We start from the raw sequence: 25,722 nt of genomic DNA on the forward strand, positions 1-25,722 counted from the left end.
AACAGAGGACGCGAGGGGGTGATGACTTTGTCTCTTGACAACCGCCCTTCGTGACGCTACTTTATATTTCCGTAAGGCAAGAGGTATAAACCGACAGAAAGAAGACCCCACACGCGAGAGAATTCCCTGCCCTACCCACCCCCCCCTGTAACCCCGCCTCCTCTCCGCGGAGTCTATCTCTTTAAGAACCCGGACCTCCGTCTCGGAGGGGCGGGGAGACGGGGCGGGCGGGGGGGGGAGGACCACGCTCCGTAGGCCGCGGCCGCTGAGTCTCAGGAGGAAGCGCCCCCGGCGCTGCGGTCTCTTTAAGGAGGCGGGGCTCTGCCCGGAGGAGGCGGGGAGGTTCCGCCCCCCGCCCGCCCCCGGATCTCCGGCTTCCGGCAACTCCGCGGGACCCGAACCTGCGCAGAGCACCTGAGGCCGGAGCCTTCCCGGGACCGGCTGGACGCCGAGCCCCTCGGCGAGGTGAGGCGGCCGGGTCTGCGGAGCCGGCCCGGAACGGAGTGGGCCCGCGATCTCCCGCCAGCCGGGATGCTGCGGCCCAGCTCCTCCCCCTAAAACACTGCCTCTGCTTCCTGGGCAGCTCTTTCCCCGACCTGCCTGGGCTCAGGGTGTCCCAGGCTTGCAGGGTCGCCCTCACTCCAGCGCCTACTAATTGCTTGGCTGTGCACAAAGCGCCTCACTTATACTCACCGTCTCATTTAATGGCCTCTGACACGTTGTGAGTCGGTACCACTATGAACCCATTTTACAGATGAGAAAACTGAGGCCCCGAGGAGCCCACAGTCCCACACCGAGGAGAAGCAGAATCGGGAATCAAACCCAGGTCTGTTTGACCCCAGAGCCTGTGCCCTTAACCACTGGCTAGGCTGGCTTGCCTTCGCTCTGCACTGTCCTCATAGCTACCTCTCAAACTCCAGCCGCCCCTTCGTCACCTGTGCCTGGTCCTTAACTTACGGAGTGAGTGAAATTGGATGGAACCTTTGGACCTCCCAGGGTTAGCTTCTTGATGACAGTTTTCATAATATCTGACTTTCCTCACCCCGCTAAAAAAGGAGGTGTGGGAAATCAGTACCGTTTCTCACAGTGAAACAAGATTCGTTTGCGTATATTTTATTCTCGTATCCTATGAAGTTTATTTATTTTTCCTTTTTAGAACTCTGCAAATTTTCTTCTTAATTGGGAGAAGATCCACTGGCTGAATGGCAGCTGTAGATGACTTGCAGTTTGAAGGTACATCAGTTGGGTGCCTACCTTTTATGATCAGTATATCCACCATCACAGCGATGGGTTTTCATTGATATACTGCCATATATATCAAGGAGATTATTTCAGACATCTTGGTAAAAGAAGGTTGGCCACATCCAGGTTTTTCTCTTTGTCCACACCAGCGTTTTTTTTTTTTTTTTTTTTTTTTTTTTTTTTTTTTGCCAAATAGCCTTTCAGATTGGTAACATCGTTAATTTAATACAGTGATTGCAAAAAATGTTTATAGAGTTACTGCATTTCCACACACATTTACTGAGCACCTATTTTGGGCTCAGAACTTACTAGATCCAGGAAATAAAAAGACAAAGGAGAAGTTTTTTCCATACCTGGAGTAGATAAAAGTGTGAAAAGGTAATTATGATGAAATGTGATCAGGTTATTCCTTCATTGACACAGTAAGTATCTTATGAGTGTGACTATGAACCAGGCAGTTATTCTAGTTAATCAGGGATAGAAGAGAGAGGAAGACAGTTCACCTCCTTATGTAGTTTTCGGTCTAGTGGGGAGACATTAATTTGGTAAAGATCACTTAAATATGTATCCACAAACTATGAAAGTACTGGAGGAACAGTTCATCACTCATAACCTAGAGCCTGACCTAGACTTGGGATCGACAAATACTTTTTTGTCTTGTAAACACTTGGCACAGTGCTTACTATGTGTGAGGCACTGTTTTGCTTTACAAATATTAGCTCATCTAATCTTTGTGTTAGCTTTATGAAATAGTTATTTTATTCTCCCCGTTTTACCAATGCGGAAACTCAGGCACAGAAAAATAAAGTAATTTGCCTTAAAGGTCATGTAGTTAATGAGTGGTAAAGCAGGGTTTGGATCCAGACAGCTTGACGTCACAGCCAATGCTATCTGAGGAAGAGATGGGATGTTTAAAGAAAAATCCACCCCCATCTTCAGTATACATCCAGCATTTAACCACTTCTTATCACCTGTATCTGTCCCCATGCTCAGGATCACCATCACGTCTTGTGTGGATTATAGCCCTTACCCTCCTTCTGGTCTTCCTGCTTCCTCCCTTGCCCCCTTACAGTCTGCATTTTGCAGCCAGTAGTCCTTTAAAACTAAGTCAGATCCCATCATTCCTTCAGAACCTTCCAGTGGCTCTCATCTCACTAGGTGTGAAAGCCAGACATGGTCCAGCCCTCCGCTCCCTCCAATCTCCTCTCCTGCTACTCTTGCCGTTTCTCGCTCTGCCCTTCCTGCCTGGGCCTGTCACTGCCCCTCCTAGACACTAAGTACACTCACAGCTTAGGGCTTTTGTGTCATCCTCCTGTTTGGGAATTCTTCTTCCAGATAGCCATGTAGCTTGCTCCCTCACTCTGTTCAAATCTCAGTTCATTTGAGAGGCCCTCCTTGGTCATCCTTTGTGAGTATGGTGTGAGAAAATTCTGTGTAGAGAATAGCATATGCAAAGTACCTGAGGAGGGAGGATGTTTGTTTGACTCCACCCCCACCCCTACACCCTCCCAAGTAAATTGAAGGAAGGCCAACATGCAGAGTCCAAATGGCAAGGCAAACTAGCACAAGGTGAGGTTGGGGATGAGGCAGGAGCCAGATCACCAAGGATGTGGTAAACAGTGTTAAGGCTTTGCTCTTTAGAAGAGGATGCAGGATGCTGTGGGGATCCCAGAAGGGCTTACCTGAGGAAGATGGTAGTTCAGGTGAGAAAGTGGCGATCAGGGCCCTTCAGGTGGAAGACATTGAGTCAAGAAACGTACAGAGGCCACACATACCATAGGACCTGCCAGCATGTAGAAGCAGAGAATGTTGGTGGAATGGAAATAAAGAACACACCAATCTTGCCCTCAAGGAGCTGAGATGGACATGAATAACTAATGTGGAGCAGAAGGTGGGGACAGTCATCCTGTGAGAGGTACATGCATGCTACATGCCAATCAAACCGTGTTACCTGCTGTTTCTTAAACAAGGGACACATTTTCCATCTTCTAGTTCTTGTGTGAGATGCCATCCTATCTCTGGCCATCCTTTTCCATCTTTTTTTTAAATACATTTTTCTTAATTTTTATTTATTTATTTATGATAGTCACAGAGAGAGAGAGAGAGAGAGAGAGAGAGGCAGAGACATAGGCAGAGGGAGAAGCAGGCTTCATGCACCGGGAGCCTGATATGGGATTCGATTCTGGGTCTCCAGGATCGCGCCCTGGGCCAAAGGCAGGCACCAAACCGCTGCGCCACCCAGGGATCCCCCTTTTCCATTCTTTTGCCATTTATGGCATCTTCTCCAAGAAGCCTTTCCTAATCCTGTCAAATAGATGAGTTATCATCCTCCTGTGAACAACTTTGGCCTTTCCTCCCCAAAGTGACCCTCTCTTCCTCCTTCTGGCATGCCCTTCTGCCTGCTGAACTACTGGTTTTTATTTTTATTTATTATTTTAAGGATTTTATTTGTTTGAGAGGGAGAAATTGGGAGAGCACAAGCAGGGGAGAGAGAGAGAGAGAGAGAGAGAGAAGCAGGCTCCCCACCGAGCAGGGAGCCCAATGTGGGGCTTGATCCTAGGATCCTGAGATCATGACCTGAGTCAAAGGGAGACACTTAACCGACTGAGGCACCCAGGCGCCCTGAACTGTACTGTTTTTTAAATATGAGACTTAAGTGTACCTTCCTCTATTGGATACCCTCAGTTGTGGCCATCTTTTTCAATGTTAGTGTCCTGTCCAGTCAATAAGGGGTAGGTATGACAATATTTATTATTATTTCATCTTCAAAATCTGTCTGTAAGATAGATGTTATCTACGTTTTAGATACAGAAACTCAGAGATACAGAGTCATTTGCCAGAGATCATGGAGTGTTAGTCCTCACTTTAACAAAGGACCGTCTCACTCCAGAGCTTCATGCTGCTTTAACATTGCAGAAGGAGGCTTGACTAATTATTATACATCAGCCACCTAATTAATTTTAGTCACTCTGATTCTCTGTATAAAACTGTTTACATAGCTGAAAGACAGTAGGAGTGGGCTCAATTATCCTAGAGCCCCATCCTACTGCCAGTCATGGGATTCATGCTATGCTTATAGTTTTACTTTTTATCATTATTTCTATTTTTTAATACTTTATTTGTTTGAGAGAGAGAGAGTGCACACAAGCAGGGGGGAGGAGCAGAGGGAGAGGCAGACTCTCTGCTGAGTATGTAGCCCCCGTGTGAGGCTCCATCCCAGACCCCAGGATCATGACCTGAGCCAAAGGCAGATGCTCAACCAGCTGAGCCACCCAGGCGTCCCTATGCTTGTACTTTATAATAGTGCCCTGCTGGTACTCTTATTTAATCCTGCCAAGACTCAGAGATGCTTTGAGTTTTATTCAAGAGCAGCTAAATAAAGTTTGTTAGAATACCCGGAGACAGGAAGTCTCGATCATTGCTGGTGGATGTGAATAGTTGAGGTTCTTTTGGAAAGCAGTTTATCACTCTGGCTTAAGAGCCTTATGAATGATTTGTGCCCTTTGTCCTGGTGACTGCAGTGATAGGTGTTCATAGATAATAACTCAAGAGCTTTTTCTATGCAAACATTTCTTACAGTGTTATTTTTATAACGAAAAGTTGGAAACACTCCAAACATCCAATTCACAATCTCTCTTACTCCCTCCACCTCCTAGCTTATGGAATATTATGTAGTTATAAAAATGATTATTATAAAGACTGATATAAAATGAAAAAATCAATTTTCTATAATCTTCAGTCAACAGAGCAGGATACAAAATTGTTTATATAGTATCACATCCTAGATCAGTGTTTGGCACATTGTAGGCATACAGTAAATATTTGTTGAATGAATGAATGTTCATCACTGGCATAAATCTTACAGAGTCACTATATAGAGAAATGGAAAAATACCAAAAATTATTAGTGTTTGCCTTTATGTAGTAGGACTATGAGTGATATTTATTCTGTGGTTTCTACTTTCACTTTTGACCCTATATTTTCCATTGTGATTTCATAGGACTTACTGGAAAAAATACCTTCCATTAAATTTTTTTGAACTTGAATCAAAGAAGTGAGGTTTAGGTTGGGTATTTGCTATGGGGCAGCTACTCTGTGAAGGACTTTACTTCTAACTTTCCCCAAATTCTCTGAAAATATTGTTCTTCCCATTGGATAGATGAGAATACTGAGGCTTATAGAGGTTGAGTTACTTACTCAGGCTCATTTTGTTAATAAGTGGCTGAGCCAGGAATAAAATCCAAATATGACTGCAAATTGTGTTGTCTTCATAATCCTTTTTCTAAGGCAGCTTGATTTCTAGATGAGTTTTCTTTTTTCAGAGCTTTTTGCCATTTGTATCAAATAGTCTGTAGCAAAGTCGAGGTTGTAGCAGTTCGTCTTTAAATGAGAAGTACAGCATTTCCTCTGTGAGTAAGGTCTCCAGTTGCTTTCAGAATTTGGTGATGCAGCCACTTCTCCAGCAGCAAATCCAGGTGCTACTACGATACACATCGAAGGTCCTAGTGAAAGCCCGACGCACCAACCAGGACTCCCAAGAGGCTCGGGGGGAGAAGAGGATGATGAGTTGCTGGGAAATGATGACTCTGACAAAACTGAGGTTTGAACTTGCCTTTAACATTGGTTTTCCTTTTAATGTTTTAAAACCTCCTTCATGCATTTATTCACTGTCTCCTGTGTGCCACATAGAGAGCTGGGCAGTGATAGCCCAAAAGGTAGATCACATGTGGTCTCTGCCTCCAAGGGAGAGATAGGCATACAGCTGTTGTTACCTACGGGAAGTGTGCTGGTGGAAGGAATAGTGGGGTTGTGGGAGCAGAGTGGGGGTATTTTGGAGGTTGATCACTAAACTGAGTCTTGGAACAAGGGTAGGAGGTAGCCAAGGGAAGAAGGTGGAGAAGGGTGATCCAGACAAAGGGAGCTGTTTTGGTGAAGCCAAAGAGGCTCAAAAAAACATGGTATAGGGCAGCCCCAGTGGCACAGCGGTTTGGCGCCGCCTGCAGCCCAGGGTGTGATCCTGGAGACCCAGGATCGAGTCCCACGTCGGGCTCCCTGCATGGAGCCTGCTTCTCCCTCTGCCTGTCTCTCTCTCTCTCTGAATGAATAAATAAATAAATCTTTAAAAAAAAAACATGGTATACGCAGCATATTTCCCATCTTTGCATATATTGGGAGCAAAATATAGGTGCAGACAGGAGGTGAGGCTCCAAAGCTCTGCAAGGGCTCAACCGAATGAGTAGGAATTGTATTCTAGAAGCTTCTGATGAAGCTACTGACATATTTTAGATGATATGGCCAGGTGAGTTTAAAGATAAAGGTATGGGTGACCTGTGGGGTGTAAATTGGAAGGAGATGGACTGGAGGCCAGAAGGCCAGGTAGGAGACTGTGAAGGTGGTCTAGGCTAGAAGTGATGAAGCCAAAACTAGAGTTGGACACAGGTGGTTAGGGGGTGGCTCAGGTGGCTCAGTAGGACTTGGTGGGAAACGGGTGAGGAAGAGAGAGCAAGGATTCCAGGAACACTTCTAGATTCCTGCATCTGGATGAACAGTGAATATCAGGTGGCTGGTTTTGATCACAAAGATTTATTTCCATGTATACTGCTAGTGTGTTCCAGAAAAATAGTATTTTTGTTAATATTTTATAAATGCAGCCATGACTGTGGTACTCTAGAGGAGCACACAGTTTATAGCATTGAGTCCACAGACTCATGAAATAGTTTAGCTCTTGGGTGCCAGGTGCTCTTTGTCAAACTCCATGAAATGTCAAAATAGGTACTGAAGTTTATGCTAAATTAAATACCCTTATATGTTAGATACTGTGGCAGGAGCTTAGACCTAGGAGCCTAGCTTTGAATCCTGGGTCAGCCAGTAGGAATAGCTCTGTGGTCTTGGTAAGGTACTTGGACTTCCTTATGATTGGTTTTTCTCATCTGATATAAGAAAATAGTATATTGACCATTGTCATCATTATCATTACAATAGCAAATGTTTATTCTGTGCTTAATAGCTATCAGACACCATTTAAAATTCCTTACTTGGATCATCTTATTTGATCCTCAAAACAATTCTGTATGCCAGGAACTGTTCTTATCCTCATTTTACAAAGGACAAACTTGAGACACAAGGTTTAAATAACTTGCCTCAGTATATGCAACTACTTAGAGTTCTCCAGAGAAATAGAACCAATACAGTGTGAATATAGAAAGAGGTTTGTTTATTTTTTAAATTTTTTTAAAAAGAGGGATTTATTTATTTCACACAAGTGCACACATGGGGGGAAGGGTAGAGGGAGAGAATCTTCAAGTAGACTTCTCCACCAGGGCTTGATCTCACAACCCACGAGATCATGATCTGAGATGAAACCAAAAATTGGATGCTCAGCTGACTGAGCCACCTAGGTACCTTGAGAAAGAGGTTTATTTTTTTAATTTTTAAAAAAGATTGATTTATTTTAGAGAGAGAGAGAGAGTGGCAGTGGGAGGAGGGGTAGAGAAAGAGAGAGAGCAGACTCTGTGCTGAGCCCAGAACCCAAAGTGGGCTGGATCCCACAACACCGAGATCATGACCTGAGTGGATACCAAGAGTTCGACACTCATCTGACTGAGCCATCCAGGTGCCCCAAAAGAGGTTTGTTTTTAAAAATTGGTTCATGTGATTGTGGATGCTTAGTGCATCCAAAATCTGATGGAAAAGGCTAGTAGGCTGAGACTCAGGAAGGAGTTTGAGTTTGAGTTAAAGACATTCTGCTGTAGACCCAGGAAGAGCTGGTATTGCAGATGAAGTCCAAAAGCAGTCTGCTAGAGAAGTCCCTCTTGCTCAGAGAGGTTGGCTTTTTGTTCTGTTCAGGCCTTCACCTGATTGGTCGTGGCCCACCCACATTATGGAAGGCAATCTGCTTTACTCAGAAAGTCCACTAATTTAAATGTATAGCTTATCCAAAAACAGCATCACAGAAACATCCAGACTAATGTCTGACCAAATATCTGGGTGCTATGGCCTAGACAAATTGACACATAAAATTAACCATCACACTGAGCAACAGCAGGCATCAAAAGTTTGAGAAATGTATTAAGGGAAAAAAATCTTAAAATTGAAACATTCTATCCATTATCTTAATTTGTCTGGGAATTGGGAAGATGTTACCAATAGTCTATGATAGATACTTAATTCCTTGTCCTAATTTAGGGAACATGGGTCTCTAGAGTTCAATATCTTGTAATACTAGAATTTGAAAGAACCTTCGGTTTCCTCTGTCTCAGCTTCCCTCCCAAGATATTAATGCTGTTTGTGATATGTCAGAAAGGCAGCACTTGAATACCTCCAGAAGAGGGCTATTCATTACCATGGAAAGCAGCCAGTGCCACTATTGGACAATTTTAATTATGGAAAAGTTTTCCATTTATTTATTTATTTATTTATTTATTTATTTATTTAAGATTTTATTTATTTATTCATGAGAAACACATAGAGAGAGGCAGAGACATAGGCAGAAGGAGAAGCAGGCTCCCTATGGGGAGCCCGATGCGGGACTTGATCTCAGGACCCCAGAATCATGACCTGAGCCAAAGGCAGACACTCAACCGTTGAGCTACCCAGGTGCCCCAAAAGTTTTCCTTTTAAAGAACAAAAAACATCTCCTCATAGCACCTTCCCTTGTCCTGCAGAGCTCCTCATAGGCCATCTGTGCCTTTTGCTGTATGAATCCTTATGAAAGATCTGAAGTGGCAATCACAGTACCTGGCAACGGGCTTACATTCTGCTATTTAGCTGTACTGTTGGGATAGATATGTGCTCCTTCTAAATTGGAATTTTGTGGGGGGGTTTTGTCAGAGAAGTATATCTTAAGTTTTAAGTATGTTAGAATAAATCAGTAGATCAGATTTTTAGGAATTCAGTGGTGATAGAGTAAGAATCTTGAGGAGGTTGGGTAGTAAAAGATAGACTGCCTTCTGTATGTACATGTTTGTGTGTGTATATATGCATATATATATATATATGTTATATACCTGATACATATTATATATAACTGAGCTAATCCTTCCTATAATCCTTTGAGGTGGGTCTTGTTCACTGTACTTTTTTAGAGAATCCAGTCTAGTGATTTGACAAGTCTCTCCCTGGTGGACAGACCAGGAATTGAAACCTTTGGGTGTGACTTCAAAACCGATGCTTGTTTTCTATCAGGCTGTTGGGCAGGGCTATTGCAAAGTGGATGATGAATGCAGAAGAGTTCCAAATCAATACATCTTGATTTTCCATTAGATCAGTTCCTAGTGTCTGCGTGGCTGATGTAAGAAAACTGCTTCTGTGTTCATTTTATTTGATTTTACCTCTGACAGTTACTTGCTGGACAGAAGAAAAGCTCCCCCTTCTGGACATTTGAATACTATCAAACATTCTTTGATGTAGACACTTACCAGGTTTGTAAACCAGTTTCACCTTTCTTTTCACATGTGATGGAGACTTGTGTCTTTAATGGTTAAACAATCACATAACATGAAAGCTTTTGTATACTGGTTATGGTCTTAGAAAAGTAAAAGGTTATTGGCATTTGAAAATACTCTCATTATAAAGATTGTAATAACAGAGTTTCAATTTTGCAGTATTTGAATTTATTAAACTTTACAGAAATCTTCAATAGACTTATTGCTGTGTTATTTTCTAGGTCTTTGACAGAATAAAAGGGTCTCTTTTGCCCATACCAGGAAAAAACTTTGTGAGACTGTATATCCGCAGCAATCCAGATCTTTATGGTATGTATAGCACCGTTTTGATTCTTTACTGTGCACCTGTTGAATTCAGGTGAGCATGCAGGTTGCCTGAAAAGTCAGGGAAGTGCACTGTTGGAGGGGCATGCAACATTTTATTCAACTCTTTTGAACGTCAGTAACAACCTTTGCAAAAAACTTTGGGGAAAATACAATTCTGTGTTATATAAATGCTGTGGTTACAAGGAGTATGTCCATTTGAAGGTCTTCAAATGACACTACAAACTTGAGATGAGTTAAATAAAGTAAAATTAAAGTAAGCTCTGCCTTCCGATGAGCTGGCTCCCCTTGGGATTCAGCCAGCAGCACTGGAAGTCTGTAAGAGGGAAGGGTAGGGGCATGACTGGCATCCTTGACCTCCCTGCTGTCTGAGAAAAAGTCAGAGTCCATACAGCACTCCTGAGAGAAAGGGCTCCAACAGCCATGGACTTCCATGTTTGAAGGGAGAAGAGATCCAACAGCTCCAGATGCTTTCTGTGTGCAGGTGCTCTGCATACGTGGTCACATTTAATTCTTGCAGCAACCTTTTGGGTAGCTATTATTATCTCCATTTCTCAAATGAGGTAGCCATGAGGCTCAGTGAGTGATATGTATGCTTAATCCTAAATAATATTAGAGTAATATGTTACATATTTTGTACCTATGTTAATTATAAGAGGAGAAAGAATTCATGAGGATCTACTGTGTCAGTGACTGCATACCCTGTTCAGTCTTTACACCGAGACATTTTTCCCTGTGAGGAAACCGTGGCTGAGAGGTATCAAACTAAAAAGGTAGAACTAGAACTAGTTTAGTGTTACATAAAGCCCATCTTTATTCTGTTTGCCTGGTGATTTTAAGTTACATGACCTTTTTATCAACTGGCATGGATGTCCAATATCTGGAACCACTGAAAGCAGAACTGCTGTGGAGGAGGCTGAGGAGAGGCTCCTTCTGAATAGTTTCTCTCTCTGACGGCACCCAAAGCTCCAGCAAGATGTTGGTGCAGTGCCTGGAGCACCAGGGAACATTGTGTGCAAAGCAATGCACATAGCCCATGTCTCTTATCTGAATGTTGCCAAAGCGGTTTCTCTTCCTAGCTCTCTCATTCATTCTTCTGAGATCTTGAGAGACAGGTTGTGTATCTGAGTGATCTGTGTTGTCAGTGCCTGGCAGAGGCCTGGCACAGAGTAAGCATGCCAGCAATTTTTGAGCACCTTATTTTATGTTATAGACAAGATTCAAAGATAAAGTCATAGTCTCCACCCCCAGGGAGAGAGAAAGGAGAGAACTAACATCTGCTGAGTGCCTCACCAGCAAGAGCTCAGCCCTGTGTTACTGTTTTATTTCCCACACTCTGAGGTAGCCTTGTCTTATAAAAGAAAAAATGGAATTTTGGAGAGGATAGCTTGCCCATAGTCACAGAATTAACAATGAAAACAACACCAGCAAACATACGCAGTGCTTACTACGTACCCGTATTGTTGGTGAAGAATCTGTAATAACTCACTTCATCCTCATAGCAACCCCAACATTATAAGGTAGGTACTCTTATTATCCTCATTGTATGGATGAAGACACTGAGTCACGAGAGGTTAAGTATCTTGACTAAGATCATATAGCCAGTAAGTGGCTGAGCTCAGCTCATAACCTATATTCTTCATCATTCTGCTCTGCTGCCTCTCATGGCAAAGCCAGGATTTGAACCCAAAGCTTGCTTCTTTCCACAACACTATTAGCTTCATGAGCTTATAGACATGGTTAAAAAAAAAAGGAGATACTATATAAGTAAAGTGTTTGATAGCAGAGAGAACTGGGCATTGGAGGGGGAGGTGGGAGAGAGGCAGGTGGTCAGGAAAAAGATGACAGAAGTGCCAATCTCTAGAATTGGAAGTAGAGATCAATGAATTTGACTACATGTAAAATAAAATATAAATTTTCTACATCACAAAATAAACCATAGCAAAGGGAAAAAAAAACCAGAGATAATATTTGCAATTCTTATTAGCAACAAGAGAGGAAAAGCAATAATATGTTTAGAATTCCTACCAATTATAAGAATAAAACCAATGATAAGTTCTGGGGGAAAATGAGCAATTCACAGAAAAGGAAACCCAAATGGCCAACAAATATATGAAAAGATGCTTTAGCCCCACCTATAATCAGGAAAATAAAAACAAAATAAGATATCATATTATATTCATCATTTTAGCTAACATGTACAAATTGGCTTGTCTTCATTTAATTAATTAAATACTGAGCACTCAGCTATTTTAGGCATTGGAGATACAGCAGTGAGACAAACAGACAAAAATCCTTGTTTTAAGGTAGTTTAGAATCTACTGAGTTTAACAATAAATAAACTAAGTCAAATATATATGCTAGTGACAAATGCCAACGTGAAAAATTTAAAGGACAGGAAATGTTTGGGTGGGTGGGTGGATTTGAAATTAAAAAAAAAAGGTGGGGGGGGGGAGATCCCTGGGTGGCTCAGTGGTTTGGCGCCTGCCTTTGGCCCAGGGCGTGATCCTGGGGTCCCGGGATCGAGTACCGCATCGGGCTCCCGGGATGGAGCCTGCTTATCCCTCTGCCTGTGTCTCTGCCCCTCTTTTTCTCTCTCTCTATGTCTATCATGAAGAAATAGATAAAATCTTTTTTAAAAATTAAAAAAAAAAGTAAGTGGTGAATTTAACTGTAAAGGCCTGAAGGAAGTGGCAGCAGTCCATGTGGATATCTAAGGGGAAGGCATCTGAGGCAGTGAGCACAGCAAGCACACAGCCTCTGAGGCAGGACCTTGCTTAGTGTGTGCTCTGAGAACAGCAGAGACTAGCGTGACCGGGCCAAAGGAAAGAAGGGGACCTAGTAGATGAGGTCAGAGAGAAGATGTCGGGGAGCAAGTCGTGTGGAGTCTTGGTCACAATGAGGACTTCAGCTTTTACTTGAGTGTGAAGCCATTTGAGGGTTTGTGGCATACTCTTAAATCAGATCTTCAGAAACATGGATACCAAGAGTTGTCAAGAATGTGCACAGTAATGGAAACTTTTGTATGCCTGGTGGGGATGTGAGTGGTACAGGACTGGGAGCCCTTCGAAGAGACTCGTACCCTGACACTTAGCAGTTCCACTCCTATGTGTATGGTCTTCAAGAAACTCGCCAATATGAAAGAAGATAAAGGAGAACATTATTCGCTGCAGCAGCAGTGCTTGTAATAGCAAATATTTAGGAGCCACCAAATATTCATCAGCAGGAGAAGAGAGAAGTGAATTGTGGTGTGTTTACACACAGAATCTGTAGTTTTTAAGAAGGAATGAGAGGTCGAAGCATCAATGTGGGTAGATCTCAGAACAAAGATGAATGAAAAAAAAGTACGTTGTAAAAAGATGCATGAGTAGTATGACCCCATTAGAAAGATTTGAAAAAGTAGCATGATGGGTATGTCAGTGTTAGTTTCATCCTTCTTTGTGCTTTCCTGTATGTTAGAAATATTTTATTTTTTAATTTATTTTTATTAGATACAGAGAAAGAGAGAGGCAGAGACACAGGCAGAGGGAGAAGCAAGCTCCATGCAAGGAGCCCGATGTGGGACTTGATCCCACGACTCCAGGATCACGTCCTGGGCTTAAGGCGGTGGTGCTAAACCGCTGAGCCACCGGGGCTGCCCTAGAAATATTTTGTAATATAAAAATGCATATTGCAGACTAAATTAAGGCTCCTTGCCACCCCATTCCATAATATAAGTAGGAATTTGGCAGAAAGTAGGAAGAGAAAAGGCATATAAAGCAACCTGGCAGACCCTGAGAAGAGCGTTGTGTTGTGTGTTGTGTGTCTCTGGAATTTGACCTTCCTGTGTGCTGGCAGGCACAGGACACAGCGACTGTATCTGTTGTGCATCATGGTGTCCCCAGCACCTGGCCCAGGGTCTAGAGGATAGTGGGTTCTTGCAAGTAGTGGTCAATAGGATATGACATTCTCTGCTTTTTAGTTATAGGAACTGTAATACTTTGGCCACTTGTCATATGCTTGGATGGTCCCAGCCCACTGACAACACATGGTCAGTTTTGTTCATTTGTTCAGCAGAGCTTTGGGAGATTTTTTAATTGTCAAACTGTAGGAGGTTTTTTGGTCTGGGTTTGTTTGCTACAGTTTTTGTATGGTTGGTACTCAGAATAATACAGTGAACAAGATTTAGTCTGGTACCAGAGAGGTTGTGGGCTAGTGAGTCAGCACCAATTTATTGAAAGCTGCTGCTGGTGACTCTGTGGAGCATCCCAGTCAAATCCTTGTGCTCCTTTTCCCTTCCTTCAGGAACCAGCCTGTCTTTGAGAAGTGCTGACCCATTTCTGCCAGGCATGTCCCATGACACAGTAATTTTCTGAGTTTTGTGACATGTCGAGCTTTCTGTAGTTATTCCCAAAGGTGTTGTGAAATATTGGTGAAGTTGAAAAATTCATAAGATTCATTAGAAATCTCTCAATTGAAAAAAAAAAAAAGAAATCTCTCAATTGAAAAATTCTATTTGTTCTATGTAGTACTTTTCCTAGGTAGGGAGAAACAAGGGTGGCATTCATGAAATAAGTAAAAATAGTGAAAGGGATTTGCAGAGCACGGTTTGCTAACTCAGTGGGATATTTGATAACCACTAAAAAAAAGAATAAGTTGATTTTTATGAATAGCTATAGTAGAATCACTAAGATATATTAAAGTAGGGGATCCCTGGGTGGCTCAGCGGTTTAGCGCCTGCCTTTGGCCCAGGGTGTGCTGCTGGCATTCCCAGATCGAGTCCTCTGACGGGCTCCCTGCATGGGGCCTGCTTCTCCCTCTGCCTGTGTCTCTGCCTGTCTCTGCCTCTCTGTCTCTCATGAAAAAATAAATAAAATCTTAAAAAAAATAAAAATTAAAAAAGATATATTAAAGTGAAAATAGTAAAGAAGATGTGTGTATGTTATCATTTGTATAAACACACACAAAATATGCAATTGTTTATAGGTATATAGAAATCCCTGGCAGGATTCACCAGAAACTGGGGATGGTGGCGAGCTCTGGGGTGAAGAAATGCATAGAGCCAGGGAATAGAGAAAGAGGAATGTTTATTTTTCTCTGTATTCCCTTTCGTGCCTTTTGAACATTGAGCTATGTGCCTGTATTACTTTTTCATTAAAAAAAAAAAGCCTTAAGCACACATTGCATGCACACACACAACCATGATGATCCAGTAGATTAAACTAACTCTTCCCTAAAGTGCTTTGCTTGCCCTGCTCTTTCATTTAGACTGCAAAAGGACCTGCCTGATTTCTTTTTCTCTGGCATTAATTACCATTTGGCACTTAGATAAGGGAAGTAACCTTTGCTTGCTGTATCCTGGTGGTGCAGATTTCACAAAATGTTCATGATCTTTTGGATGATCCTCTAATAAAAGAAGCTATAAACAAATTAGTGTCTTTATTCACCTAATTGTAGAAGGTGTTTTGGCCTTTTCATTCAGTCTTCCCCATCTTCAATGCACCTAATTGCTGAGTTGTGTGTTTGACCTTTTAAAAAAGGAAATTCCCATTAAATGAGTATTGATTGCATCGAAAATTCATTTTCCCTTGCTTACATGAATAGGGCAAGGGAGATAAGAAATTATTCTCTAAGAGTCTATAAGCTGGTGCTTCATTTTCTTGACTGAATTTTCTGGTTTTCTCTGCAGGCCCCTTTTGGATATGTGCCACACTGGTCTTTGCCATAGCAATTAGTGGGAATCTTTCCAACTTCTTAATCCATCTGGGAGAGAAGACATACCATTATGTGCCCGAATTCCGAAAAGGTTGGTGAATAGCTTGACTCATTTGGAATGCTTTCAATTTCTAACCATGAGTGCCTTTTACTGAGCTCCTGGGCCTGTGTCTCTAGGTGCTTCAGCCCCTGCTTTTTGTATTTAAGGATTCAAACATACTTACCATCTCAGAATTACCACCCATTTATATAAATCTGCATAATCTTTTTTTTTATTGTGGCAAAATACACATACCATAAAATTTGCTGTTTTAACTCTTTTATATAATTCAGTAGCATTGAGTACATGCCCAGTACTGTGAATCCACATATCTTTCAGAAGGCTGTAAGGCAAGGCCAAATAGCAATTGGAATTTATCCAAAGAAAAATGTGCAAAGTAAGTAAAAAGCAGTGTGCATGAAAGTCTCCATTGTAGCATTATTTGTATTATCCAGATGTTGGAAACAAGAGGGGCATTGTTATTTAAGTCACGGTGACTCAACTAGCTGGGTCTGTAGCCACTAATTATGAAGCACTTAGAACAATATGGAAAACTGATCATCCACAATTATGCCTGTGCTGTTAGCAACTTTGTTAAAGAGAAGTCTATAAATGGTCAGGGTCTGGAAGGGAGAATATAGAAATGAGTTTGTCCTAATGATGGGCTTGTGGATGACATTGTTTTAAAACTTCCTGTCTTGTGGCAGTATTGGATAATTATACAAACCAACAGCTTTTTTAGGGACTTGCAGATGACAGCCACCCCAAAATGAGGAATTTTGGCTTTGTAGGAGATTGATGTGGGCCACTTCCTCAGTTTTCTCTTTCCCTCCCCCTACCCCTCCTGACTACCTGCTGTCCTATTGAGAGACTGTGGAGAGAAGGTCCAAGAGCATAGTCTCTGGAACCAGCTCACTGGCTTCAAGTTCCAGGTCCATCACTTATTAGCTTCTACTTGTTGGCCAAATGATTTCATCTCTCTTGGCCCCAGATTCCTTATCAGTGAAATAAATAATCATACCTATATTATTGAGCTGTTGTGAGAATAAAGAGTTGATGTGTGTAAAGAGGTTGGAATGATGCCTTATACAAAAAAGAGTTCATACACATGCACATATATGTGTGTATAGGGAGATATATAGTTACCTGCATGTGTGTGTATGTGTCTCCATGTACCCTTCCTTCTATCCTCCATGCCCATTCTCATGGAGTCAGACCTGGATTTAGTTACAGCCTCATTTGTCAAATGACTCTGGTTTGAGTTTAACTCAATAAATGTTATTCATGAGCTATAGACCCTGCCTTCAAGTTGTTCAATGGTTATGTAAAGAAAGACAGGTAAATGAATGTTGATGTAAATGGTATTTATTAATTTCTGTATCAGATGTATATGTAGGTATATTGACAGAGAAGGAGTCAATGACCCTGTCTGAAGGTCTGGAAGCTCGGCGGGGAGGGGGGTATCTTTTCTTTTCCTCCTTGGCTAGCTGATGATATAAGGGAGTCATGATATGAATGTACCAGTAAGATAGTCATTGACTCTATCAATAAGCATATTTCCATTTTTTAAAAGATTTATTTATTTATGAGAGGGTAAGGGAGCAGAGGGAGAGAATCTTCAAGCAGACTTCCTGCTGAGCGCAGAGCCCGACATGAGGCTCGATCCCATGACCCATGAGATCACAACCTGAACTGAAACCAAGAGTCAGATGCCCAACCGACTGAGCCAACAAGGCACCCCTAAACTTTTTTCCATTTTATGTAAAGAGTATACATCCACATACAAACTCAGATCCTGCTTCCACCGCTTGTTAATTATTTGACCTTGACCAAACCACTTAGCTTCTCTAATCCTGTTTCTTTATCTCTAAAATGAAGATGTATATGATGTGAAATAATGTATTTACATATTGGTTAATAATATAAAAAGTGAATTCTTGATTGAACATTTGTTATTTATCAATGTTCTTAGTATATTTGTTTTAACTCATTTGATTCTCCTACTAATCTTATAAGGTAGTATACCATGATTATTCCCATTATATAGAGGAGGAAACTAAGGCAGGAAAGTTAAGTAATTCACCACCCAGGATTCCTTAACTATAAGTGGCACATGGAGTCTGCATGTGCAGTCTGTGCTTTGACTATTATACAGTGTTGCCCCTCAGTAAAGCACTCGGTGTAATGCCTGACACCTAGTGGATGGCTGTCGGCGTAGAGGTCATTTTCTTCCCCTTTCTGTAGTTATTTAAAAAAGGGGGGGCGGACAGTATATCAGCAGAATTACATTTGGTTAATGAGGTAGTTCCTTGTGTGAAAAAAACTCCTCTGGGAGCTAAAAATGTTTTAGCCAATCATATGTCTTAACCAGAGTCTGACTTACAATGCTTGGGGTGCCTTTGTGCTTGCCAAGAGCATTAAGTGCATTACCTACTGATTTTCCTGTAGGAAGGGCTGGTTCCACGGGCTTAGCCACACTTACTGGTCCTCCACTCCAAAAGAAGGAAAGGAAATCCTCTGGAGCATGGTGCTACTGGAGGAGGAGGAGGAAGGGACAGTAAAATACTGAGCATTGCCATTGTGAGGAGCCGCTGCATAGCATTTCCAGCACAGACACGAATTACTTAATGAAGAAAGTGAAAGTAAAGAATATTTTGAGCAATTCATGAATGAACTGAAACCCCGTATTTCAGGGACAGAAGGCATTCTAAATAGCATACGGAGTCAGTTAATCTGTGCCCAGGGTATTTTAATAATTTGCTCAAGAAGGGGCACCTGGGTGGCTCAGTGGTTGAGCATCTGCCTTCGGCTCAGGGTGTGATCCCAGGGTCTTGGGGTCGAGTCCAGCATCTGGCTCCCTGTGGGGAGCCTGCTTCTCCCTCTGCCTCTCTGTGTGTCTCTCATGAATAAATAAAATCTTTAAAAAAATTTGCTCAAGAAATCAGCATCAGCTCTTGTTATATGAGGAAAGAGGGTGTGTTCTTCTAGAGGGATAGTTGGCTTTCATTTGATCGAAATGATTGCAATGTATAAACACTTATAGTGAGGGCCTCTGAAGTCTTTCAGATGCTTGATACAGTTGTTAAATACTATTAATTGTTAGTTATTAAACAAATTATAAAAACCATATGAGAGACCCTGGTCATCACCACAAAGACAATGCTGAAGATCCCCCAATTCAACACCACCCTCGAGTGCCAGGTATAGGGAATAGGACCAGTAAGACACGATGCCATGATCCAATGAAGCAGGTGGACATGCTGAGAAATAAGTCAGGGAAGGTGTTAGAAGTGCTCTGGTAGTAATTAAAGGCATGATTACATGGGGGATTACCACTTGTGTCCTGTCATCCTTAGTGTCCATAGCAGCCACCATCATCTATGCCTATGCCTGGCTGGTTCCTCTTGCACTCTGGGGTTTCCTCATGTGGAGAAACAGCAAAGTTATGAACATCGTTTCCTATTCGTTTTTGGAGATTGTGTGTGTCTATGGATATTCGCTCTTCATTTATATCCCCACAGCTGTAAGTACCACACTCATTCTGAGTGACACCCTGGGCTTGTCGAAAATTCAACCGGTGTCTTCATTTCCAGCCTAACGCTGATGAGAACCTGAAAAATGCCCTTTGAATTTAGAAGTTCCGTAGGAATGGGGATAGGGAGCCAAGTGCCTTTGCTGGACCTCAAGTCCTTGGTTCCGAAAGCATTCACCTCAGTCTGCCTGCTGGGGTGTTTCTCCAGGCTGTACTAAGAAACCAGAGTGGCAGAGGGCACCCAGCTGATTGGCTCAGGGGGCTTTATTAAACACAGGTACCTGGAATGAACAAACGCCTCTCTCTCAAACACCTCCAAAAAAGTCCTTCTCTCCTCCTTTTCTTTCAGGTACTGTGGGTTATCCCCCAGAAGGCTGTTCGTTGGATTCTAGTCATGATTGCTCTGGGTATCTCAGGCTCTGTCTTGGCAATGACTTTTTGGCCAGCTGTTCGTGAGGATAACCGGCGCATCGCATTGGCCACAATTGTGACAATTGTGTTGCTTCACACACTGCTCTCTGTGGGCTGCTTGGTATGGTCTCATTCCTGTGATCTTCCTGTGTGCTTTAGCTACAAATGCTGAAAGACCTCAAGCTGTTATTCACAATGATTCTTTTAAAATTGGCCCCATAAAATCAATACTGTTTTAAATAGACTGTCCTAAGTGAGAAGTGATCAATTTAAGAGAATTTGGTGGTTATCTCTGGCTTTACCCAGTATCTGAAATTTGGTTAAGATTCAGAGTCTGGCCAGATTCAGAGTAGAGTAGAGCCGGATGAGTGCCTATATAATAGGTTGGAGTGTGGAGATGGGGGAGAGTTTTGCCTTTGGATGTCTTTGATGATTTTCTGCACATACCTAGAGTTTTGAAATTTAAAGTTCCATAGGTGGAAAGCATGAAGATGAAGTCAAATTAGAAAAGGGGAGAGACTTTTAAGGTGAATAACATTTAGAAGAGTTTTCGAATTCATGTATTAGGATGTCTTTTTAGGGGGAGTATGTTTTTTTGAGTCAGATAGGGCCAGATGGGAGACCAGCTCTGTCACTCACTGGCTGTGTGAGCTCGGCCATGGTACCTAACTTCTCTGAATCTGAACGTCTTAATCTGTAACATGGACATAATATGCCTAATCTGTAACCGCCACATGGGGTTGTTCTGAGGATAAAATGAAATGATACACGTAAAACATTTAATATAGAACTTGTCCCATCAATGCCAATAAAATAGAATCCTTTCTTGATCCTAAGGAGACATGATTTTATATCTTCTGTGCACGTTATACACAAAAATTGCTGTCCATGGCCTCAACAAGGCCTGACACAGGTTTTTAAAGAACTCCTAGTCTAAGAATGTTAAGGTCACCAATGAAGGAAAGGACATGCCTGTGGGAAGATATCCACATTACGCTTGTCCAGGCCCTTGGTCAGGTTGGACAGTTGTGGAAGTAAATATTACTTTGGCACCATTTGATCTCTAATATTTTTGTGTAGATACCCTGGATCATTCATAAGATCCTGATACTTGATCATTGAATAAGTCTCATAAAAAGTGCCAAGTTCTGAAACACAGAACTGGTTTACATACACCTTCCATGTGTCTGAGCTTTAAATTTTTGAGACCTCTTAAGGACTGTTGGTTTGACTCATGGCAGAGTGACACTGTTAATTTCTGGTACTTGGCGCTCCTGGGCTGATCCCTTGTAATGCTGCCGCGACCCTTCTTGACCTTTCTGTCTGTTGAGGAAAAATGTCCTTTCTCACCGTTGCCCTCTCACTGCTATGTCCCCATGTCTCATTTAAATTTTTTTTCTGTATATACCTAGTTGAGGAGTTGATGGAGAGAAGGAGGCAGAAGAAGTGCTGCTTTGTTCAGTTCTGTAAATGATAGAGAGGAGCGTAGTACATCAGACTTTGGAGAGGGAGGTGGTGGTGGTAATATTATTATTAAAAACTGATTTCATTTGGTACATGTGGCAGGATCTTTTATCCCCTATGCTTGTTACTCCCTTTTGGAGTAAATGACACTGACATTGGGATTTACCTGCCCATCTTGCTGCCAGGAATTTGCTGGAGGAGAGCATGATGGTGAAGTAGAAAGAGCACGGGAATGGGCTTACCACTGTGAACCTAGGCGAGTGCCCTCATTCTCAGAAACTTGGCTTCCTCCTCTGTCACAGAGATTCCTATTATCTGGGCTTTTGTGAGACTCAGTGAGATGTCTGTGAGAGCCCTTCATATACTGTGAAAGGTTCTTTAGATGTAAAGACGTTACTAAAAGAGCCCTGTGTCATCTGAAGCTGCCATGGCTATTCTGCTGCTTGTTCCTCCTGAGTGCCCCAGTGATAGGGTGTGTGGGGCCCCTTCCTGGCAGGCAGGCAGAGGAGGAGGGGAGTATTCTATGATCAGGTGTTTAGCCAGGGGCCCTCTGTGTCTGGGGTTTTGTTCTCCACACTGAGGTAGCCTCCTCTGTTCTCTTCTGGAGATGTCAGTGCAAGAGGCTGAAGCAGAAGTGAGCAGATGGGGTCCGGACCCAGTTCCCTCACCTCTGCCCTGGCTATTTCCTCTCTCTGGACGCTACCCTCCTTGCTTGGAAAGCGGAACTGCAGGAACATCTTTATTTTCATAAGGATTGAATGTTATGTCAACATGAACAACACGAGCTGTACAAATGCAAGACATTATTTTTATTGGAAGGACATGGAGAAGAATTGTTAGGGGAGAGGCACCAGCTCCTCACCGGCAGTGAGCAGCCCTGGGGAGCATAGATTGCTGTTTTTGCCTCATTGTACTGAAGCGTACGCCAGCCCTCTACCTGCCGAGGGCCCCTCGGTGCTCACGGCTGTGCTCTAAGTTGGTAGCAGGACACTCCGGGGGTGGGGGATGACTAAGTATGCACCAGAGGGTGTGTTTCTTGGCTGGCATGTTTGAGATGTGCAAGCCTGTGTTTGTGGTGGTTAGTAACAGTCCTGTGCCCTAACTCTGTGCCAGGTAACACTCCAGCCCTACTCCTAGAAAGCCTGATCATTCATCCTGAGGCCTCACTGTGCCTAGGTCTAGACTGGGCATAGGATAAGTACCAAATTGCAGGCCACTCTGCACAGGACAAGAAGATAGCCTTTGGAGCCGGACACAGCTGGGTTGAAACTGTAGCTCAGATACAGGGTTGTATAGCCTTAGGAACATCTCTATCTCTTTGAGCCTCTATTTGGTCATCTCTAAAATGGGGATAAAATTTGCCTATATGAGATTATTGAGTAGATTAATGATCAGGTATGTGCCTGGTGCACAGTAGGCACTCCCCAAATGATAACTGTGGTTGTTACTATGTATTTGTGGAATTAATGAACTAGTGAGTCGCAGGACTATAGTTTGCCCTTAGAATTTTTCCCAATCCTTTCGTTTTACACATTAGAAAACCAAGGCTCAGAGGGTTGGAGTGACTTGTCCAAAGCTACAGTGTGAGTTACTAGCAGAACCAAGTTTACGAAAGCCTAGCCTCTTGGTGCATTGCATTAGATGAGGGTCTCCTCCAGGAGCCTGCAAGAAAGGCATGGTTCCCGCATCAGGGGGGCTTTGTGGCTCTGTGCACCATCAAGATAACTGGAGGGGCCCAACACTGGCAGCATGGCCCCTGGCCACCACCCCTTTATGTCAGGAACTACTCTTTCCCCGCCTCAGAAAGCAGGTGCCAGAAGGAGCCTTGGGAAGAAGGCTTTTAGAGCTAATAGGATTGCTCTGGGAATGTGACAAGCTAGGGGGTCTCTGCAGCTAGAAACTTGGACAAGGATGTTGAAGAGTTCCTGCGAAATAGGATTGTGTTGGGGAAAGCTACCATGTGTCATCTTGGTGCCCCCTTCTGGCTGATAGAGAGCGGAGCTGCTGAAATGCTTCTTGTTTTGGCTTTTTGTACTTTTACTTTGCTCTTGCCCTGACTCCAAGGGGGAATCACAAGTGTGAGGTAAACCCCTGATGTATTCAGGGATTCCCCTTACTTTGTACACTCCAGGTCTTTTCCTGGGCGAAAGTCAGGATTCTCTGACCTTGAGACAGTTCGGAAGATCCCCCTTGGTCCCCCCCACCCCTTCACCTCTTACTGATTTTTGGCAGTAAAACTGTAGTTGTGAGTGGAAGCCCTTACCAGACCTTTCATTTCCAACCTGAAGAATTATGAGGTAAAGGCTGCCTGGCACTTTCTTTTGAAGGTCTTTACCTAGAGCCAGCTGATTTAGCAGCAATCTGTTGTAGTTAGTTCATGAGGTAGTGGTTGTCTACATTGTGTGCCAGGTCCTGAGTGAGAGGCTGGTGGCACGGGGACAAAAGGGATATATGTGGTCTTTGCCCTGGAGGAGAGACTGTGTGATATAGTGATTGAGGGTCTAAACCTTGGAGTCAGGAAGACCTGACTCTCCCACTCATTAGCTGTGTGCACCAGATTGCAAAACAGCTTCTTGAAGCCTAAGTTCCTCGTTTGTCAAATGAGGATAGTAGTAGCAGCCTTACAGGGTTCTTATGCAGATTAAGTCATATATAGGAAGTGGCCAGTACAGGGTGGCTACATTTTTTAAAAGCTACTCATAGTAGAGGGAGTGAGATGGACAGAAAAAGAATTTGTCATGATTCGGTGGGATAAGTGTGGCAGAGGGAAATGGAGGAGCCACAAGAGCCCAGAAGTACTATTAGCCTGAAGTCTAGAATACTGGGGCAGACCATCGTGTTTAACTCCCATCATGGGTTTCCTTTTCCTGCAGGCATACTTTTTTGATGCACCAGAGATGGACCACCACCTCCCAGCAACTACAGCTGCTCCAAACCAAACAGCTGCTGCAGCCAAGTAACTAAAGAGGAAAGTAAGAGATTATATTTTTATTATATTTTTTACTGTTTAGTACAGTAAAAAGTGGGCAGGTGCATCACTTCCAATACTGTTAGCATCAAGAACCAAGAGGGCAAGGGACACCTGGGTGGCTCAGTGGTTGAGCATCTGCCTTAGGCTCGGGGCGTGATCCTGGAGTCCCAGGATCAGGTCCCGCATCAGGCTCCCTTCATGGAGCCTGCTTCTCCCCCCTCTGCCTGTGTCTTTGCCTCTCTTTCTGTGTTTCTCATGAATGAATAAATAAAATCTTAAAAAAAAAAAAAAAAAGAACCAAGAAGGCCAGACCCTTTTGTCTTTCTGGAAGTATGATTCACTATGACGTTTGTGCACGAGCATGTTTGTATATATGTGTCCCTTCAGCCGAAGGCCTCGATCATGAAATCCACATGGTCCTGGCTTGATAGATTTGGGATATGTGAGCTCTTAGCTTCTTCATTAGAGGAGCTCCTGCCTTTGGCCCCAGCCTCCCCTCTGCTCTGCTCTCTGTCCCTTTCCCAAGAGCACAGTATGGGTTTGTTCTATTTGGTTACAGTCCTGGTGGTTTTTCTAATTTCCCTGTGGCCTCTCAACCTGGCCTCAGACCCTGAGTGTGACTTCTCTTGACTTACTCATAGATTCTCCAAAGCTTACAAATACCCATGCCTGGTTTGCTCTCTGTCCTCTTGGATGATTCTACTGCAGTGGTTAGCTCAGTAGGTGAGAGCACAGGAAGAAGAGCCAATTCCTCCATGGCTCATTCCTTGCCTCTGTGCTCTAGTTGAACTTCTTGCCATTGCCAGAACACATGTGCCTTTGCATTCTCTTTCAATGCCTGGAATGTTACCTGTCTTCTGACAGTCATCACGTACTTTGTGATCCCATTATACCCTGTATTATACATCACTGTTAATGCTCGAATGTTAGTGCTCGAAGCACTAATTGCTCACTGTTTGTGTGTCTGTCTGCATATTCATTTGCTCATTCACTGATTCACTTGTCCTCCATGGACTGGTATGCCTCTCCAGTTAGACTCAGAAACATGAGAACAAGAAGTGAGTATTACTCTGCATCCTCATTGCTTACCACGAGACCTGGTGTTCAGTGGGTGCTCAGTAAATGTTTGCGGAGTGAATGAATGAAGCCACACTATGCATGTGATCTCCTTGTGGAACAAGAACCTTTAGTCTGTTTTGTAATCAGAGGGTGACTTGCTCCTCTTCCTGAGCAACAACAGGGGGGTAGTGCAAAGACCAAGGCCTCTAGAGTCAAGTGGAACTAAAATGAAACTCCAGCCCTGCCATGTACTGGCAGTGTACCTGGGGCAAGGAGCTTACCGTTTCTGAGCCTCAGCCAACTTAACTGTGAAAGAAGGATGATATAACCTATACTATAAAACTGGTGAAGGTTAGAGATCATGTTTATGATGGCACATTGTTAAGGTGCTCAGTGACAGAATCAATCCTATTGCCCACCTGAGAGTAGGTCCACATTTGTGTTGAAATTTGGTGGTTCTCACTGATTTTACTTGGACCTTTTATTTCCTTTGTGTAAAACAAATAGATTTTCCCTCTTAGATGAGGAATTTGGGTTGCAA

The 25,722-nt window shown here is 43.0% G+C and overlaps 1 protein-coding gene across 2 annotated transcripts in view; it reads left to right on the forward strand.

The window, feature by feature from the left end:
- The first annotated feature begins 327 nt into the window (after window positions 1-327).
- The window catches only part of YIPF1 (Yip1 domain family member 1), a 36,026-nt gene continuing 10,631 nt past the window's right edge, over window positions 328-25,722 (forward strand). The window contains exons 1-10 of one of the 2 annotated variants that reach the window (XM_026007040.2): window positions 331-465; window positions 755-826; window positions 1,157-1,233; window positions 5,679-5,842; window positions 9,582-9,662; window positions 9,908-9,995; window positions 15,679-15,795; window positions 19,101-19,267; window positions 19,626-19,808; window positions 24,025-24,123. In XM_026007040.2, coding sequence (XP_025862825.1) covers window positions 1,203-1,233; window positions 5,679-5,842; window positions 9,582-9,662; window positions 9,908-9,995; window positions 15,679-15,795; window positions 19,101-19,267; window positions 19,626-19,808; window positions 24,025-24,111 — 918 coding nt within the window. In that variant the 5' untranslated portion in view covers window positions 331-465; window positions 755-826; window positions 1,157-1,202 and the 3' untranslated portion in view covers window positions 24,112-24,123. Of the gene's footprint in view, window positions 466-754; window positions 827-1,156; window positions 1,234-5,678; window positions 5,843-9,581; window positions 9,663-9,907; window positions 9,996-15,678; window positions 15,796-19,100; window positions 19,268-19,625; window positions 19,809-24,024; window positions 24,124-25,722 lie in introns of both variants that reach the window. The other variant, XM_026007041.2, reaches the window with a different exon arrangement.

The sequence above is a fragment of the Vulpes vulpes genome, chromosome 12 (genome assembly GCF_048418805.1).
Source record: "Vulpes vulpes isolate BD-2025 chromosome 12, VulVul3, whole genome shotgun sequence".
NCBI classification, from domain to species: domain Eukaryota; kingdom Metazoa; phylum Chordata; class Mammalia; order Carnivora; family Canidae; genus Vulpes; species Vulpes vulpes.